The sequence below is a fragment of the Corvus hawaiiensis genome, chromosome 3 (assembly GCF_020740725.1).
Source record: "Corvus hawaiiensis isolate bCorHaw1 chromosome 3, bCorHaw1.pri.cur, whole genome shotgun sequence".
NCBI classification, from domain to species: domain Eukaryota; kingdom Metazoa; phylum Chordata; class Aves; order Passeriformes; family Corvidae; genus Corvus; species Corvus hawaiiensis.
Window position 1 is genome coordinate 14,508,728 of NC_063215.1, and position 20,409 is coordinate 14,529,136.

The 20,409-nt window shown below is 39.0% G+C and overlaps 1 protein-coding gene across 3 annotated transcripts in view; it reads right to left on the reverse strand.

Annotated features, from left to right (window-relative positions):
• The window catches only part of LPIN1 (lipin 1), a 60,539-nt gene that overhangs the window by 23,918 nt on the left and 16,212 nt on the right, over window positions 1–20,409 (reverse strand). For 2 of the 3 annotated variants that reach the window (XM_048297953.1, XM_048297954.1), the window contains exons 2-11: window positions 14,629–14,829; window positions 13,712–13,807; window positions 12,180–12,517; window positions 11,700–11,819; window positions 10,515–10,622; window positions 6,003–6,132; window positions 4,409–4,715; window positions 2,876–2,969; window positions 1,366–1,553; window positions 324–417 (exon numbers count right to left, since the gene is read on the reverse strand). In XM_048297953.1, the coding sequence (XP_048153910.1) occupies window positions 324–417; window positions 1,366–1,553; window positions 2,876–2,969; window positions 4,409–4,715; window positions 6,003–6,132; window positions 10,515–10,622; window positions 11,700–11,819; window positions 12,180–12,517; window positions 13,712–13,807; window positions 14,629–14,829 (1,676 nt within the window). The remainder of the gene's footprint in view (window positions 1–323; window positions 418–1,365; window positions 1,554–2,875; window positions 2,970–4,408; window positions 4,716–6,002; window positions 6,133–10,514; window positions 10,623–11,699; window positions 11,820–12,179; window positions 12,518–13,711; window positions 13,808–14,628; window positions 14,830–20,409) is intronic. The other variant, XM_048297955.1, reaches the window with a different exon arrangement.

Sequence of the window (20,409 nt, forward strand, 5' to 3'; positions counted from 1 at the left end):
TAGCAAGTTCACATCACATTTCATTTTTACTCTGTCAACTGACTGTGAATACTATTAGCATTTAATAGCAGTTTCTTGAAAGTCAAACTGCGTCAGTTAGCTGTAATAGGTCATCTGAAACTGCTCTTCACTTTCTTCAAAGGAGGAAAGGTAACTAGAAGGACCTGAATTCACTAGGGAGTTGACTCTTTCTGGATGAATCCAAGCTATGAACATTCAAAACCTGATTTTCAGCTACAGTTGTACTGATGTAATGCACTGAAGTGACACAGAAGTGTCTTGCTGTTGCAACAGTATTTTTTTTTTTTCTGAAATATACTTACTTATTTCCAATCTTAACCACAAGGTTAGGGTCATCAATGATTGCAGGATTGTCCACAAACTGCTGATATGTTACTGCATGTTCTAAGAATTCTTCTGTGGGGGGAAAAAGTTACACTTGTAAAGCATGCATTTATGGATGCCTGGGATGGGCTGACCTAAACCTCTTAGCACCTCTTGGACACATTTGTTTCACCTTCATTGTGAGGGTGCTGAGAGTTAACTGCAATATGGAAGCAAATTGTTCAGAGATTCTCAATCTCAGAAGATGATGAGGGTTTCTTTGTTTGCTTCTGGGTGTCTTTCCTTTCAAAATACAACCTGAAGTGAAAGCTCAGGGATGGAACTGTGAGGGAGGAAATCTCCTTTTAGAAAAGTTATGTAAATTTACAAGTGATTCAGGTGACAGTATGACCCAAATAATTCACAGGATATATGAAATGTTTTAATAAGTAGCTTCTGAGCATCAGTCAGTGTAGCATCAGGCTCATATGATTTTACGATGCCACATTACTGCAGAAAATGCAAGTCTTAACACATTTATTTTCACATTATGCCACTGGAAGTTTAAGGTACAGAGTATCGTGACTTATCTAAAAGTTACACAAGAAACTGGAGGTAGGGCAGGAATCAGGTTAAACTTTTCAACTCCCTCTCCTCATGTCCCCGTTTATGGACCACCTTTTTCATTCCTGACTCCAACAGCTGTGAATTTCCTAGCTTTATACTGTACTAAGTGGCAAAAGTATCATTAACATGACTGTGATACAAAACATAGCACTATCAGGAAGTAAAAGTACCAATAAAATACTTTCAAAATTTTTCATATATAGCAGATTGTTCAAATGTGTTAAAAATCCTAAGTCCTATGTGAGTCTACTATTCTAAGCATGAAAAGTTCTAGGAAGTTTATCATTACATGGCCAGTATTTATCTTCTCAACACAATGCTGAGCACAGCCACAGGAGGGCTCTGCAGCCTCAGGCTGGGAAGCTCAAACCCAGCTGCCAGCACACGTCTGCAATTCAGAGAGCCATCCTGTACCTTTGGTTATCTCTTTGTTCTCAGTAAGGCCTCCGCAGAGAGAAATGGCAATGGAGGGCAAATCCCGAATTCCATCCGAGGTGCTTTCAGCTCCACTGTCAACACCTGAGCTCCCGACAGACTGCGGGGAGTGGCTGGCTGGCCGCGGCCCCAAGTCAGTCGTGTTCCTGCTTTGGGCATTATCCCCACTGGAAAAGAAAATTCAGGAATTCAGTCTTCACATATCCATTTCCAAATTCACTCCCTTCAACAAGCACTGTTTACATCTGACACATGCTTAGAGAAAAACAAAATTTAAAAAATTTCAATTTTACAGCAAAACAAAACAAAGTAACATAGGGCCTTCATGTGCCCTCAAATATTATATTGCTTCTACTTACTTGCCTAAAATAGGCATGTATAATTATATTTTCACTTATTTACAAGAGCGAGGAAAATAAGACAATAAACTGTATAATCTTAGTAGACAAAATAATGGTACAGTAAGCAGAGTTTATACTAGTAGAACTATTCCCACACAGGAACAAGAGTAAGCATATTAGTTTATTATTTATATTAACTAAACTGACAGCTAAACCCAAAAAAATGATGTGTATGTTTGTGTATTTATGTGCATTTATATATAGAGAAAACACTCTCCATGTAAACTACTAGGCTTAAAATTTTAAGAAACAATAAATCATTATACCCACTTAAAATCTGATGAGATCATTATTACAAAGTGTAAGCTCATCAAACTCTGCTTTCCACTCCGGATTTATATGAATGCATTTGAGAAAGAAATTTTCAATCCAACATTTTCCCCATATAACTAATTCTTCTCAGTTTTATTGAAATGTTAATATTACAACAGCTGAGTTTAAGCAAGCAAAAAAAGAAAAATAAAGTACACAAGCTGCTTTAGTTGTTGCTCAATGACTTTCATCAAGTGACTAGAGTATATGTCGAAAGAGAACTATAAATGTTGCAAGAGACTCTAATAAAGATCAGAACAAGTTGGAAATTGTATGTTCAGGGTGCAGTATTTTCATATATAACTCTGTCATGCATCTTCCAAAAACTATTTTCTGATATTCATATTTATAGGTGATCAACCACAGTAAAGCAACAGCAGAGCAATAATTTTCTGCTAATACTGTTAACAGTAAGATATGTTCTTTATAGTAATAAGTCAGGACATGGGGATAAATATATCCCAAGGCCAACTGCTCCCCCAGGACATGTGAGTAACACTCACAAACATCAGTGTATATCACATGACCATTCACAATCAATATATATGCTTAATTGACCAAAACAGAAAACCACCTGCAAGCACTCTTCTCATGCCCAAATGCAGTTCCAAAAGTTCTAATATTCCTCTCTACAGAATGTTACTTTCCTTCTGCCTTCATCTCTGCTTGAACCCTGAAAGAGACGTCTTATCTGGTTGGCAATGAAGAGTTTGATCTAAATATGGAAGGCGATAAGAGCTCTTTAAAAAATAAAAATATAAGAAAAGAACTTATACTTTTTGGGGAAATAAAGTGCAGCAACTTCTGGATCCATGTCAGTGAGGTCATCTAAATAGACACCATCAGCACCAAGATGCCGGCTCCGTTTGTCTGTAAGGCACAGAAAAAATAAGCCTATTAATTAATACTATTTAATTATTAATTAATTAATATTAATTCATATTAATCCAGAGCTGTTATTACTGTTTAGCTATTCATTTTAAGATTGAGAAACCAGACAAGTTATAACCGTTTCTGAACCGTATTTGTACAAAACAAGACTGCCAAAAATTTCAAAACAAGTTTCATATCTACATTGTTCAAACTATGAATTAACAAAATGGGACAGCAGAGGACTAGTTTTGAAACAGGCTAAAGACTCCCTGTCCCAGACAAAATCACTGGGAATCAGAAGGCAGTGGCTACCACCAGAAAAAAGCAAAGGGAAAACCTTCTAAGTACTTGCATAGGCCTATTATCACAGCATGGCAGTCAGAGCATATACTCTTTGAGAACTAATCTTCCATCCCTCCTTGAAAAGGGAAAATAACAGACTAAAATATAGTCACTAACACACTATAACTGGCTCATTATGGAGACAACTCACTTTTAAGCACATACACCTGATGTGCTGTGTGTGCAGATGCACCACCGTAGGGGACAACACACCCCTTCTAGGCCTGTCACTAGGACCAACATAGAGCCACTACTGTACTGTTGTTGCCAGTTCACCTAGACAAGTAACCACTGTAAGGCCAAAACCTAATTTGGAATTCATTCTCAAACCACAGCTTCTCACTGTCCCGATTTCCAACACCAAGCACCACAAAAGCAACCAGAAAATCTATACAAGGACTGAATAGTAAGCAGAGAAACACATCATTTTTTGTTTTCAAAGACAGTAGAATGCATGGGGAAGAGGCTAAGAAACTTGTATATTTACTGATTAAAAAGCAGCTGCACAAGCTAGGCTTATGTAGAGTTACATAATTATGGAATAATCAGTGCTGTAAAACAGAACATTTGTAATCAAATAAATTTCATGTGAAGACTGTAACACTTGTTCACTTGTTATAAAATGTACACACAGAACTGAAAAGCATGTAAAACAAAATCACCTTATTTTATGGCAAATCCGTTCCTTGCGCAAAAGACATATTACAATTTTGCACTAGAGCAGAGAGTTTCCACAATTACCAGCAACACATCACTCAGGTGAACCAGCAGACCTACAGTCTGCTTATACAAAAAAGTGAAATCCCTGAATCCGTCAAATGTGAACAAGATTGGAGTAAGTTTTGTAGTCTTGCTCATATGCACAGAACTGCTAAAAACTTCTAACCAAGCAGAATCTTCTATCTAATACATATCTCATGTGAACAGCTTGATGCACAACTCAGGTTTTGAGGGCTCATTCCAAAGCTTATTCCTTTCCTGATCTGAAAGCACCTTCAGGGCACAGATTAATTTATACAGCAATAAGATGCTTTATCACCATGAAATCTGAAGACAAAATCATACACATAAAAGTGCAGGATCAAGAGCTTTACCTTTCTTTCTGGTAGGGGAATCTGTCTTGCCAGTCGGTTGGGCTGAGCAAGCTGCAGCTTGTTTTATTTCTTCGTTTGCAGGCAATGGGGGTTCAGCTGCTCCTGGCAGCTCTGTCTCTGGTTTATTTGTCTCAGCTGGTAAGGGCTCACTTTCATCAGCAATTGCTGCATCTGCTTGTCCAAGGGCAGGCAGAGGAGACACTGTGTTAAACTCCTCTACAGGAGAACTTTGGATGACCCGAAAGTGAGTGCTTTCAGGATTTACATCTGCCATGCTGGGTTCCTTTGCTTTGAGCAGAACACTGGCCTGTGAGGAAAATTAAACAGATTACAGAAAAGCTCTTAAAAAATCTAACAGCCAGTTTAACCTGTTCTGTTTACTCCAGTGAGATCAGATTGCCAAGATGACCAACTACAGCAGAAAGCCACTACTAACTGAGAAACTACAATATGGAAAAGACATCTCTGCTGTGTGTTTGTGCAAAATTCATTTGCATCTTGGGACCAGGAAAGATTTGTTCTGCAATGTGCTCTACAGTCTTCATTTTCATTCACCTGAACATGCCACCTCCCGCTCTGCCTTCCTCTCTTCCTGTGAAAATCCTGGCTTTCCATCAGAAGATAAACCTGACAAACAATAGAAGGTAGCAGACTGGAGTCCTTGCACAGTCAAGATGCTCTCAGGCTCCAGGACATTGTCTAATCCCCAGATTTAGAATTTAAGTCTTTCTGAACAAGATGCCCACTACCCTGGCCTGCAAAGCAGAATTTTTTCTTCTTTAGACTGCATGTGAGCCCATCTCTCCTGCAGTCCTTTCTGCAGAGAACCAGCCTTCACCAGGAGGTGCCAAACTCTGCACCATCCCAGCCCCCATAGTTGCAGTATTCCACTGAAACCTGACCTCTATTTCTCATACCCTGCTGCATGTGTAAACCCTAAGCCTCCTCTTTCCTGTGTGAATGCTGTGACTCTACAGAGCTATCACGAGGAGCCAGCCAGCACCTGACCAGCCTGCAGTGTGGGCAGCTGCCGACAGTTTCTGTGCAGCACTGGAGACAATGCTGCACAGATCCCACACCTAACTGGGACAAATGGCTCCAGGAGGAGACAGGCATCAAGCCAGTCCTCTCAGCCAAGAGAACAGCACATCTGCACATCCAGAGATCAGAACTGCAGGTGACTCTGGATGCTCTTGTACCCAAGCAGCCCATTTTAATTTCTGTGAATCAGACTGGTAACACCAAGCACCTGATTTCCATTTAAGATCATTTATGAATTTCAATGATTTACCAATGGACATTGGGTTTGATTTTTTTCTGGTTTTTAAGCTTCTAACAGTCTACAAGATTAGTCTACAAGACTAGTAGGCACTTCTTCGTTTTCTGTGTATCATCAGTGTTGAGAATATCCATGCCATAAGGTACTTTCCTATACCTCCTACGGAGCAAGATTCAATTCTCTTACATAAAACACTGTAATTTTGTGTAAAATCAGGATCCATTTCCTCTTCACCAGTCTGCAGTAGACTAAGCACATGGGCCCTATTAAAGCACAATAGATGCGAGCAGGAATTAAAGAACTTATGTTGGATACCTTTGCAGCCTGGGGTAGCTCTCCCCATGCCCAGTGCATGTGAGGATTATCCTTCAGTCCACTTCTGTCTGTAGGTTTACTGACTAATTCTGAGTCACTTTGAGGAGTAGGAGGACGTGAATCTGAAGGGCTAAAGAAAAACAAACAAAAATGTTACAAAAGTAACCACAGCACACTAAATACTTTTCAAACTGATGTCCACCAATACAAAGGATTGAAGACTGAAATAATCAAGAGCCAACTAAAAGTATGAAAACATAGAAAAATGGTTTAAACAGTTCAGGGTCCTCTTACACTGGCATTCAGAGGTCTCATCCCTTTTTCAGTAAGTGATGTCAGAGAAGGAGGATTTCAGAAGCTGAAAGATATGGAACAAGAACACTGGACCCGAACATTTCAGGAGGATTTTTGGTTTTCTGCATGGAAAAAAGAATGGGGATGGTACCAACAGCAGCAGATGAACAGATGTTAGTATTGTTATAATGTATGCGAAGTGCAGAAATTACTCGCTCACATCAACAAGACACCTTATCCTGACTAAGTTTATAATTTAGTCTGAGGAATCCAGTTGACTCCTTTCTAACTTGTTCAGTTGTACCATTGGATGGATGTTTTTAAGGAAAACAGCAGGAGCTACACAAAGAATTTGAGCCCTTTCAGTTTAAACGTATTTAACTGTTTGTTTTGATAACTACTTGCTATTAAATATTTAAAAATTAATTAGTAAATTATCAGCCTGTAGCATATTTTTAATGTGGTGAAGTCAAGAATGTGATGTCAAGTCAGTCATTAATAAATAATGAATCACTGATTTCAAGGACAGTAGGAAAAAATCAGATTATCTGCTCTGCCTTTCTGTACAACACGTCACAGTATTTCCCCCAGAACCTCCTCAACAAAGCCTGCATTTTTATCTGAGCCATAACATGTCTTTGTATACTCATCCAATCCTGATTTAAAAACTAAAAGCAACAAAAGAATCTACAACATTCCTAAATCAAAGGTCCAAACTGAGTTACTTTCATTCTCAAAAACAAAAGGCTTCCATCTCATGAGTGCCTAACACAATGAAGTTCAACAAGGCCAAGTGCATGGTGCTATGCCTGAGTCGAGGCAATCCCAATACAGGCTGGGCAGAGAATGGACTGAGAGCAGCCCTGGGAAGAATTACTTGAGGGTGTTCATGGATAAAAAGCTGTGAGGGTGGTGAGAAACTGTCACAGGTTGCCCATAGAAGTTGTGGACTACCCATCCCTGAAGACCAGACTAAACGGGGCTCTGAACAACCTGGTCTAGTGGAAGGTGTCCCTGGCCATAGCAGTGGGGTTGGAACAAGATAATCTTTAAGGTCCCTTCCAATCTAAATCATTCTGTGATTCTACAATCCTATGGAACAGCAAAACTGGTTTGGATATTCAGTTTATTCAGAAAAAGATAAAGAATAAATCAAACATGAAGATTTATGTAAAGGTAGACTCATAGAATGATTTGAGTTGGAAGGGACCTTAAAGACCATCCAGTCCAATCATCTTGCCATGAGACCAGCTGCTCAAAGCCCCATCCAGCCTGGCCTTGAACACTTTCAGGGATGGGATATCCACAAATTTTCATGGCAATCTGTTCAGTGCCTCAACACCCCCACAGTGAAGAACTTCTTGACAAAAGTCCAAGCTTTCAGTTCAAAGCCACTACATGCCCTTATGAAAAGTTCCTCTCCCTTTTAGGTACTGGAAGGTGCTATGAAGCCTCTCTTTTTCAATATTCTGCAGAGCCAGCTAGTAGGGAATTCACTGATCACATGAACATAATTACTTCACATTCACATCTGAAATAACAGCAACCTAATTATCTGCATTATTCACTGCTTTCATCTATGCAGTAAGATACACTTTTAATATGGACAAACACTAGGACTTTTTAGACACAGATATTTATGTTACCTAATTAAATTATAAAATTTATAACCCATCTTTTTACGGCCTACGAATTTCAATTTTTTTATCAGTCCTTAGCGTATAACCTACAATTTGACAGATGAAGGAATCAATACAATGCAATTTTAAAAGTATTTTCAATCTCTAAGGATTCAAGAAATGCTTAGTGGGTTTTTCAGCAACTTCTAAATCTCCCACTGAAAAGTTTGCAGGATTTGCAGTATTTTCCATACTTACAGGACACTGAAACCTTGGAAATCAGGAGCCTAAGCACTTCAGAAAATCTCAGTAGGCAATAATGCCCCTACTGCTGCTTTAAGCCTAAAATATCCAGATTTAAGGAAGCCTTGTCACTTCATGTCTTACTTACCCTGTGCACTATAGACATTTTAACCTCCAAGATACCTACTGTTTACATAGAAAATCTCCAATCTGGCCTTGTTCAGCCCAAGTTCACTTGCTCAGACACCCTGAGAGAACAGAGGTATTGCTTCAGTTTGGGTAGAACCTCTGCATTTTGCAGTAAGAAAACTGATTTGGGGTGGAGGGGAACCTCGTCTTCTCAGTAATTTTCCCTGAAAATACAGTTCCCTTGTACACACAGCTGAGTGGGGAAGAGCCTGAGATGCTGCTCAGCACCATGACTTATATTCTCAGAGACACAACAGAAGTACCAGAAATATGGCACTCATATATGTGGTGCCTATTAAAGCAGGCAGAGTTCTGCTCTTTGAAGGTTCTTGCTGCAATGGCTGCCCAATGATCTGGGTTTGCCTTGGGCTGAACTATGTCTTGCAATTCTTGTGTCCCTAAGTTATGCACAGACTCAGCCCAGCTGAAATTTCCTTGCCTTGCACAGATTGCTGAGATACTGCAGATCAAACCAGAGCCACCCATCCTGTCAACAGTGCACAAGAAGGAAGGGAAACTTCAGTCATTTAGATCAGCATCTCTGATTCACATCCTATAGATGCTGAATATTTGTGTCACAGTCCTGTGTATTCCTTAACAGCTATGACTGCACCTAATCTAATCTAATGACAAAGAACAAGGAACTTGGCCTGTAGTTGGCAGTTCTGCAATAACAGACTACAATGATTTTTGCAGCATTTTCCACTGGAAGCAAAGAGATGCTTGGAAAAGGAGGAGTGTGACCTGAGAAAAAGTCCTGTCTTACGTGACAAAAAATACCTGTGAAAAGATAATCAGAAGGAAAGAGGCCTACATCATGCACATGTCACAGCAATGACTGAGAGCCTCTGACCCTCCTCTCATGTGGCCATAATAGCATGCCTTATTTCACACAGAGGGAAATATATTGCTGAAAGACCCACCACGCATTTCTTATTTCAACAGCTGCAAACACAGAGTCTCACTCAGACAAGTTGCTACAGCACTTTAGCTGTCTACCTAGTCTGTAAGACAGATGACCTCCAGAGCAAAGTTCATGGAGCTACCTAGAGCACATCCCTGCTCCATCCCAACCTGTGCTCCTGCCTTTCTTTGCCAAGAGAACATGCTAAGGAGAACAGTTTTGAATATCCCAGGATCTCACTTTGACTTAGCGCTGCTACATGGTCAGGTTAAAGAGGGCAGACCCAGAAGCTGAGAAAACCTCAAGACTATCAGTTTTGATAGGGCTTTAGGCACCTAGTATGGCAACTATGTTGACGTAAGAAATGAGTAACTTAGCCTGATTTATTACTCAAAGCTTTCCCACCATTAACGGAGAATTGCAGAGGTCATGGTCTACTACTTTAAATTTTTTAGTGTTGCTGTGACCTCTCTCCACTGACTTAATGGAGTAAAAGAGCTTGACTGCAGAATCTTGAGACTTCTTGAATTTAAGGTAACACAGAAAGTATCTGTATTCACTTTTAGCTCTGTGGAAAAGAGGAATCCTACACTACAACAAAGGCTTAGTCTCAGTCTCCTAAACCTCAACCAAGATCCCTTATCTACTGCGTCATCTTTACTGTGCAAGGTTTCCCCCCAACACAATCCAACATACAGAAAGTCTTTCCCCCTCCCAAACCATGGAACAGAGGAAAGAAGTTTTCTTTTGGCACTGGGCTCCTCCCATTACAAGATTTGCATTTTTTATTGCTAACTTAATCTCTGAGGTTTTTGTTTTGCTTTTACTTTAGCAACCTATGGACAAGCAAACAACTCAGGAAAACCATGTGATAAAAATGACATTAAAATATATACTGATTGTAAAAAGCTATGTGGAAACATCAGTATTTAGAGGAATGAATTCACTAGCTAAGTTCTTACTTTTTTGGGTTTTTATCATCTTAATGAACTTGATTTTTAACCCAGGCTCTCATTGCCATGACTTTATATCAGCTACCCTCTTTCAGTGGATGATTCATCAAGGTAAAGTTACCTCGACTCAATGCCCACAAAGAAGCAAGCAAAAGAAGTGGTTTCCAATGTCACTTTCAAAGTGTCTGGGTTAGCAATAAGTACAGTTCTCAATTCAATGCATTCACATAGACTTAATGTGTTAAAAGTGTACTAAAGTGTTAAAAGGATTAAAAAGCAGTCCAGAAAAGAGGGAGGACAACTGTTCTACCTGTCTGGAAGAGAAAAGTGAGAAGATTGTTGAGGACAAGAGTTAGATAGGCCTCTGTCTGCTGGAACAGCGAGGAGAGAGGTTTGCCCTGTACAGTCTATAGCCTTACTGGGCAGAAGAGCATGTTGGGAGAAAGAAAGACAAGGTGTCACTATTGACAAGTGCTAATTAAGATAAACTCTTTGTGCATTAGCTACACAAACACTGAATTTACATTGAGAGTTTTCAAAATCCAGGATACTGCAATCAAGAAACAAACAGAACATACAGTTCCAAAAGCCATCGAAAGGGCAGGTCAAGCTTTGCAGGCACTGGAGAACGTTTCTCGAACTCTATTCAAAATATTTCAATTTAGCCCTCGCCCCAAAATAATCTCACAATCCCTTCCTCTGCCCCTCAACTACAGAGGCAGGATATTGAGATTAGACTTCTTAGGACAAGGTCTTGTGAATACTGCTGCACTCCAGCAGCCTGCATAGGGGTGTGGAGCACACGTGCATGACAACACACACACACAGACCTAACTGGAATTATAGTGCAATGCACGTTAAGCAAAAAATGTCCCTTTTTGACGGACACAAGAAGGGAGGTCCAAACTGCTTGGTTTTGACATGAAAGGTATACACATGCACACAAACACACATACAGGAAAAATCAAGAAAATTACTGTAAGTGTTCTTTCCACACAGTAAATATTTCATGTCTATATTAAAATGGACATTAAAAGCTCACATTCCTTAAAAAAAAAAAAAACACCTTTTTTTATATATCAACTCCAATCTGGCAAATTCTTAAAAGGATTACACTCAAAGTACTGAAGACTTATAGAACTATATTCACTGAAGTCCTTATGGGAGGTGTGCATCAGGCATTCAGATTTCACAAAGCATTCATCCTCTCTACAGTATTTATATGCAAACGGTGACAGTAACAGATAAAAATATTCTTCAGAATTTATGGACCTGCATTTGTATGTATGCATTTGCTGCATCAAGGAAAAAGCCAGCCTGATGTTTTGGTACACTATCTTATTGCAAAAATAAAAAGCACTCATCTAATAATGGTCAGTGACCATGTTTGCCATCAAAACCTTTAGTAAGACTTCATATAGCACTGGCATAGAAGACACTACCAGAAAAATTAAAATTAGGGTAGTATCTAGAACTGTACTATCAGAAAAAGTACCTTTGAAGAGGTGACCATTCACCATCTGAATGAGGGTAAGGTGCAGACTGAGAAAGCACAGAAACTGCAGGAGCCTTTATGTCAGATACATCATCAACAAACACATCTGGCACAGGGATCCTAAACAGAGGAAAAGAAGTGACATTTAAAAACCATACTTGATTACTGAATTGTCATATACATCAGATATGTATATGATATGTATTCTCCTGTCGCAGAGAATTAGTATAACCTGAACTAAAAGGAGATAAATGTTATCTGATTCAAACCATCTAGTTCACACCACCACAGAGGGTTCTTCTTACGTTTTTAATGTCATTTTCATGACTTTAATTACTAACATTCCCAAAAGCTTTCTAGTCTAAAGATTTAAAGTAACACCTTCATCAGCCATATGTTCTGACTTAAAAATTACTTCTAGAAGACATGGACTGGAACATTAACCTAGGTTTCCATCACATATCTCAAATCCACTGATACCTTGAATTGTCCGAGGGCTCTTTTTCTTCCTCCGAACTAATCTCTATGGGAAACATGTCTTCATCTTCTGATGTGTCTCCATGTGTGTCTTCTCTTTTTAAGCTGTCTATTTTATGAGTTGACTTCCTCCTCTTCTTCCTTCTTTTTTTCACAGAGCTACAGACTGGAGATGTTTCAGTAGAAGGCTGGGATCCATGGGTTTGGGGCAGGACTTGTGAGGATGCATTGATGTCCAGGTTTCGTATCCTGTCTATGGAATTCCTCTTCAGCTGGGATTCCATTAAAGCAGTCCCCTCAGACAGAATGGGAGATGTGGAGAGATGATAAGGAATTACCTCCTGAAAAAGAAAAAATTCAAACCATTAAACATGTTAGCTCTTTCACCAGTCATACAACTGGTTCTAAGGCCTATGCACAATTACCAAAATCTAAGTTATTCACTCCTCAGAAAAATAACAAAGATCAGACATCTGGATGTTCATTATGCTCCTATAGCATATGGAAATTTTGCCATAGCTGCATTTCCTTAGACAAACCAGGGACAATACTCTTGATACAGCATCCTCTGAGCATCTAATATTGGCCAGTTTACAGCATAAGTCTCTGTCCACCTCATGTAAGATGCAGAGCAGAAGAAGATTTTGTAAAATACAATTCCCCTTCTCAACACAGATGACAGATAGTAGTCAGATAGGTCAATAGTTTATAATTAGGTCACACAAACATCCTGCTATTCAATCATATATTTACATCTCTAGGCATTCATGGAAGTATTTCCAGCAGTTTTCAGCCACCAAATAACTGTTATCACACAAAAATTTTAAACATAAAGATATAGAGATGCATATTCACAAAGCTCTCACCTGAAACTAGTACTGTCATACTCAACACAGGAATTTGAAAACTCATCCTGCTCTGAACAAAAATTATTGGGGATATCTGAAGAGAAATGCCTGCAAAAATTTTCTGATATTACATTACGTGTAGACTACTCAAAGTTAGTGTAACCATAACTTATTTGGACCAGTATTTAACCACAGCTCAACAGCAGACACTCTCATTTAAATATAGCTCCCCATGAATAATAGTTGTGAGATCATGTTTATAGGGAGCACCAGAATTAATGTGTGCACAGATGTTTACAGAGCACGTGCACTTTTACTGGCAGTCTGGTACATATGTTCAAATTAAAGATTTCTGCAAAAAACAGGTCCCTGGACATTAACCTCTTGCACACAACTTTGGAGCATGTGAACTCTGTACATGCCATTTCTGTTCACGCACTGGCATGCACATGATTTATTTTTTACTTATGTGATTATCTTTAGCTTTTTCAAATCTCAGCAACTCAAAAAAAAAAACCCCAAAGTAACAGGACAGCATTAGATTTCCGTAGCAGAAAATTGTCCAGAAACTTTCAAAACTATAAAATAGATAAAATTATATTTTTCAACAAGATTCCTGAACTCAAAACTGAGTCTAAAGAGCAAGCATGGTATTTTTAATGAATTATAAGTAGTTTTTACTCTTACCTGATCATTATCCATCTCCTGCACAAAAAAGGCCTCCCCATTGTCTCCTAGTTTCATGTGCAAATCTACAGCCTCTCCATTAATTTCTATGTCAACCTGGAAGGAAACAAATATATTCTCATATGAAAAGAAAGTTAGTCCTGCTGCTGGCACTGGGCAAATGCTTCTCAGGGAATAGTAGGAAACAACTCCATTTTCACTGTAAATTTTTTGGAGACTTGCACAAGTCTACATTTATGTTGTATTTCAGGACACAGTACACCATTGGCACAGTAATATTTTTCAACTTTTACCTATCCTAAATACTGGCATTTCCTTCTGATCTAAGTAAGAACTGAACAATGTCCATGCTGACTTTAGGATCTTTCTGCTGAAAATTCTAGCTGCATTAGAACCTAGACTATATGTAGTTACAAATTACTTCCTAAAATAATCTGTCACACCGGTAACTTCACATCTGGTACACTGTCAGCTCACTCAGCTTGGTTAGATTTATTTCAAGGTACTCACTGTTTTTTCTAGCTTCAATTAACCTCTAGGTTCTATTATCTGAAAATATTACTTCACAAATATCTCCCTTTTTGGAACTACCATTGAACATGTCAAAGAAAGGGGTTTTAATAGAGTCACTAATGAAATTTAGTACAGGCTTAAATTAGCACACTCAAAATTTTGCTTTATTGAATATAAATGTTACAAATGTCATGGCTAGTTTTGTTTTTTATTATAGGCAATGTCTTACAAATTATGCTCTGAACTGCAAGAATCAGTAACAACCATTTTAAATGAAGCTTGTCTTAATTCAGGCTCTTTATAAAGGGTGTCTAAAGAAAACCTTGACTAGCAGACCACAGAACATTCAGTAACTTCCACGCTCACAGAAGACAGAACATACAAAAATTGTCAAATTTTCTTACCACTTTCTCCCTGGAACGTAGAACTCCCATTTTCCCGAAGCGAACGTGGAAAGGGGAACACTGAAGATTTCCATCTGGCTGACGTACAACAATTATATCTATACATCCTGACAGTGTGGCTGGGTTTAGTCCCTTATAGAGCTCCTTCACAGTTACAAATACTTGCCCTGCTAACTGTCCAACGTAATTCATGGTTTGGACCTGAAACGCAAAAGGTGGAAAAACCTGGATTTTGATCCCTGCTTTGTATTTAAGAGACATTTGAGAGATGAAGAGTCCTGTACTGGGGTATTCTCCTGTTTCATAAATTAACAATTTTACACAAAATTAGGATTTCCCACCTAATTTATTTACAGCATTTATTTACAGTTTGTAGAGAGCTATTAAAGGACAAAAGGGACCTTGTAAGTCAGGAAATTGTAACAACTTTCAAAAGTGCATTAAAACCAGTTGAATTCAAAACCACTGTCAGACTTTGAGACTCTGAAACTCATAAATGTCTCCAATTATCTCTAAAGAGAAAAGCATTACTTCCAGAATAACATCTCCTCCTATGACTTATTGTGCCCTCAACACCAGAAATACTTTTCTTGTGTATTTCCATAGGCTTTTAAGGGTAGGGCAAGTGAATAGCTTTAAGCACACCTAATTTTACACCACACTAAAGGCAAAGACTATTTTCCCATCTTACAGGGATTTCTCTCATTAAAAGATTATTATAATGCATTCATATAATAGATATGCATTAAGGTTGGACAAGCAACCTTCAATCCAGAGCATTCGACCATTGTTTCCTAATGCAACTTTACTGTTCTTGTTTCAAACACCCTTTTCAAACAGTATCTGCAGTTTTATTAAAAATTACACGTATGTTGATGGTTGAAGTCATTTGCTTTATTTCCCCTGCTCCTGGATTTATTTAGTATTTAGCATTTAGTTTGCTGCTTCCACATTAATAATACACCTCCTGTTTAATATATTTAGTCCCCCAGAAATGACTAACATGCACATTAAGATATGCTTAAAAGATAAAAAAGTATTTTAATGGATCTCTAAATATGAGTGAATTTAAGCAGATACCTTCCTGAACAGTATAGGTTTTAAAGACTTCCAGTGTCTATTGTTTTCACTATTTTTCCAGCACCTCTTGCAGATTCCAAGATAGTAGTTTCATTGAAGTCCTTATGCACTCAGTATAGAACATAAGACTCACATGCAAGTTCTTTGCTAGGCTGTACTACACCACCTGGACATCAATAAAAGAGACAGTTGCAGGGTAGGCAATGCTGAAACTCCCATTGATGGTGATGAGAACAGAACTGAGCTCAGAGCCTGAGACAGTCACTGCACAGCAGCATCATCTGCTACAATAGACTCTTTCAGCTGTGTTCTTTCATAAACAACAAAAAGATGTATGAGATGCTGTAAAAATGGCTCAGAATTTTAACTGTGATTTACAGTTATAAACAAAAGACTATTTAAAGAATACCATGAAAACACTACAGTAAAAAAATCGGAAAGTTAGGAAATGCTATAAGGCAGGTTTCTTCCATGCATTGCTCTTCTAATTAATTAACGTTCACCTGTGGTTTTTTTCAAAAGTTCCTCCACATTGTATGGATTGAGGCTTTGCTTTCTCCCCTGTCTCTATTGCAATATATAGGTATCAGGACACAAAACGTGCTCTGAAGGAAGGATTATTTATGGTAGTCATCACTACATTGTCCCTGAAAAGCAATCATGCTTTCCCTATCTGACAAATAGGGAGCAGAATCACAAAAAGATTAAGACTAAAACTAGGCACTAACTTTAAAAAAACTCTTCTGTTTGATTTTCAAAGTATTTAGTGAACAAGATGGTTTAACCTCAGCCAGCAACAAAGCACTGCACAGTCACTTGCTCACAACCAATTCCCCATCCTAAGCAGGATGGATGAGAGAATCAGAAAACTGAAAGTGATAAACTTCATGGGCCGAAATAAAGACAGTTTAATGGGACAGAAAGGAGACAAAGTAATAATAATTATAATAATAAAAAATTATAAGAAGAAGAATAAAAGAATTTCAATATACGAAACAAGTGATGCCCAATGCAATTGCTCACCACCCACCGAACAATGCCCAGCCATTACACAAGTGGCAGCCCACAGCCATTTCCCCTCCCATCCCAGTTTATATTCTGGGCATGATGGTCCACGGTATGGAATATCACTTTGGTCAGTTGGGATCAGCTGCCCTGGCTGTATGTCCTCAGAAGTTCTTATGCCCCTCTAGCCCTGTCACTGGCAGGGCAAAAGCTACCAAAAAATCCTTGACATAATGTAAGCACAGCTCAGCAACACCTAAACAAGCAATGTATTACCAACATTATTCTCATCCTAAATCCCGAACATAGCACTATACCAGCTACCAGGAAGAAGCCTCTATCTCAGCCAGAACCAGGACAGATGTTAACTAATGGAAGAATAAACCCTAAATAGTGTTTGGAGAAGCCTTTTTGCACAGCCCTCAATTCAGGCATCTAGAAAGTGCCACCTACTGAAAAACCAACACACAAAAACTTCATGGCAATTATATTCTTTTCTCCAGCACTGAACTGGTATCAGCACTTCTGGGCTCCTATTATACGCTAGAAACATCACCTTCCTGAATGCAAATCTAGTGGCAAGCTCTTTCATAGGGAACAGCACTTGAAATGCATGCCGCACCCTACACTGTGTCACAGAACAACAGGTTGGAACAGACCCCTAGAGGTCACCTGGTCCAAAGCTCTGCCCAAAGGAAGGACAGCTTGGACAAGGCTGCCCACAACCTTGGTCCTGCAGAGTGTCTTCAAGGATGCAGATTTCTCAGCCTTCCTGCTCTCCTGTTCCTATGTATCCCTGTCCTCATACAGGAAATTTTCTTCACAATACCTAATCTGAATTGCCCTTGTTGCAGCTTGTGCCACTGCCTATTGTCCTATCACTGTGCATTTCTAATATCCCAGCTGTTTCCTCTATACCCGCCAAAAAGTAGCTGAATATCCTGAAGAATAAATAAAACTAATTTTCTCAGCCTCTGCTTTTAAGTCAAAAGCTCTTAGCCCCCTAATTATCTTGGTGGCCACCATCTAAACTCTTAAAAAAGTTGGCATGACACAGGCACAAACCAAAGTTCAAAAGTGAGCCTCCAGGGTGACAGATGTAAGCAAACTTTTAAAATTACCCCTTTGCTGTGGAAAAATACTTCAGTTTTTACTGGAGATTCTTCCAACCTAAAGCACAAAACCAAACACATTTCTTATTGAGCTAAATTAAATGCAAAGACAGCTACAATTAGGGTCAAAATTACACAGTATAGCTATCCCCAGTTAATGTTTGGTCTGCTGAAGTAACAAAATTTCTAGGTGCAAAACAGCCACGACTTCCTTGATGGAGAAGAAGGTGCTGGGACAGTATATACACCCCATTGTTTGGGAGAGCTATGGGCAGACAATCCAAATATGAGGACTCACACGTCCTCTTAACAAGTTACACTGGCTGGGCTCCTAAAATATTAAACAGAGAATTTTGAAACTATTCTTGTTCACAACACAGCTACGCTGCCTGCCCTGTCTTTGGATGTAGAGATTATTTTTATACCTACAGATTTAAAAAGTTGAGCACACCATCCTCAAGCTCTGAGGCCAAATGGCACAGCACAGCTTGCTTCTACACAGTGGAAACCTCTTATCCCTTAAAAAGTGCCACATTCAAACTGTGAGCTGGTGATGGACACTCCTCTAAGGCTGGGCTGAACCTGGCATGTGCAACAAAGTCATTCTGGAGTTAAAAGACAGATGGGGAGACTGATCACATAAACCCCACTTCTCCAAGAAACTAACAAAAATGGGTTTATATTTCAAATGTAGGGAAGAAAAGATGCTGTAGTTAAAATGGGGGAGAGTTCAGAAATTAGACTCTGATGGTTTAGGCCCTCTATCCTACCTTTTATACGTGCCAACCAAAGCTCAGATTGTTTGGAGTCTGAGGTTTGTAAGTCTGTACTCTGAACCTGAAGTCAGCCCATACTATGTCAGCACTCCAGGAAACCAACATTCCTCAAACCCCAGAGGGACTGGATGTGGTTTTGGAGTAACACTTCACTCTGGCCACTCCAAGAAGTCTTTCACTTACTGACCAGGCAGCAGCAACTTCAGCAGTAAACATGAGTTTACATCATGTGTTAAACTCGCAGTGCTTGCCTGTTAATTATACTCAGTTTAGTAAAACTCTTGTTCTCATACCACGCTAGTGGACACAGCACAGAATATTTTTTCGTGCTGGGAAAATTCAGAATCCTTTGATCTAAGCTTGCAAGTGAGAACAGCCTGTACTGCTTCTGTCAGGATTTTCAAATGGTTTGAGTTTTGTTCTTTGCCAGAAGACATTCCACAGCTCTACATCTTGCATCTATTATAAAATTAAAGCTATTTTCTAGTGTCAGAAAGACACTAAAAAAACAGCAGCAATTTTTCAGAATTTATCATCATGTGGAAAAATAAGCCAAAAATAAATAGCTAGGTGATATCCCTTACTACTTAAATTATTTATTCACTTAGCAAAGATTGACCTAACAAAATTAATTCTTGCAAGTCCCACTCTGCTGGATGCCAGAGTAAGATCAAATACACTGTCATCTAGATAATCCACTTCTTTCATGCAGGTACACCAGACTATGTCCTAATTCCACTGGAAAAGCCAGTAATTGTACCCCTTGTGGCATGGTCTTGGTTGTTTGTTTTTCGGGGTTTTTTTTACAGCTCAGCTCTTCCCCTTACCATTTCATCTTTCTTTACTGCATTTTTCAAAATAAAATACTGAAAATCATAGGAACTAAGAGCCTTTTTTCCTTTTGCAATACCCAGCGTCTCGCCAGGTGCCACAACATTAATGAATAGATGAATAATAGATTAGATATCCACACATATCCAAATTACTAAGGGATGCAAGTGCTATTCAACATGCTCTAAAAACATTTCAGTTCATTTAGGTAGCATGCTGTAAGGGTATTTAAAAAGTGGAACACACTTCCTCTGGAAGATACAAAATTTCCAATGCAGAAAAATTTGAAGAACAGGACAAACATCTGCTGAGACTAGTTTAAGAACAGGCAACTGCAATCTTTGGGAAAGACATTGTTGCTGTGCCTGTGTCCAAGGCAGTAAATTAAACTGTATCCCATCACAGACCTGCCCATTACAATCTGGACACCTCTATTTAAATTTCAAAATCTGCTTCTGGTAAATTTCAAAACCTGCTTCTTTTAGGCACAAGCACTCTCCCAACAATTCCAAGGCACAGCTAAGGAGCTAAGATGGACTGGGCACTACTCCCATGGCCAGTTCAGAAGCAGTCACCTTCTTTTAAAGGTTTACAGAGCTTTATAGAATGGATGGTGACAGCTGGTCTGGTCACCACGAACGAGCTTTGGCAACATTTACGTCTCTTTCAGTCCCTTTTCTAAGGCTCTGTGGTTATGATTGTGCACTGGCTTTGTAGGCCAGGAGAGGAAGATTTGCAGCAATGGTAAACATAACAGAAACAAAACAAAACAAACCCAAACAACAACAAAAAAAATACAGACACAAATTTCAATTACACTTTTAATACCTGATGTGATGATGAGACCCTGGTCCATGGCTGAAGTGATGGGCATAAGCACAAAACAAATCAACTTTCCTCTTATGAACTTCCATATAACTTGTGAAATGGTGAAGGGAAGACAAAAATTGATGGGCCAGTGTTCAGTTAAAATACAT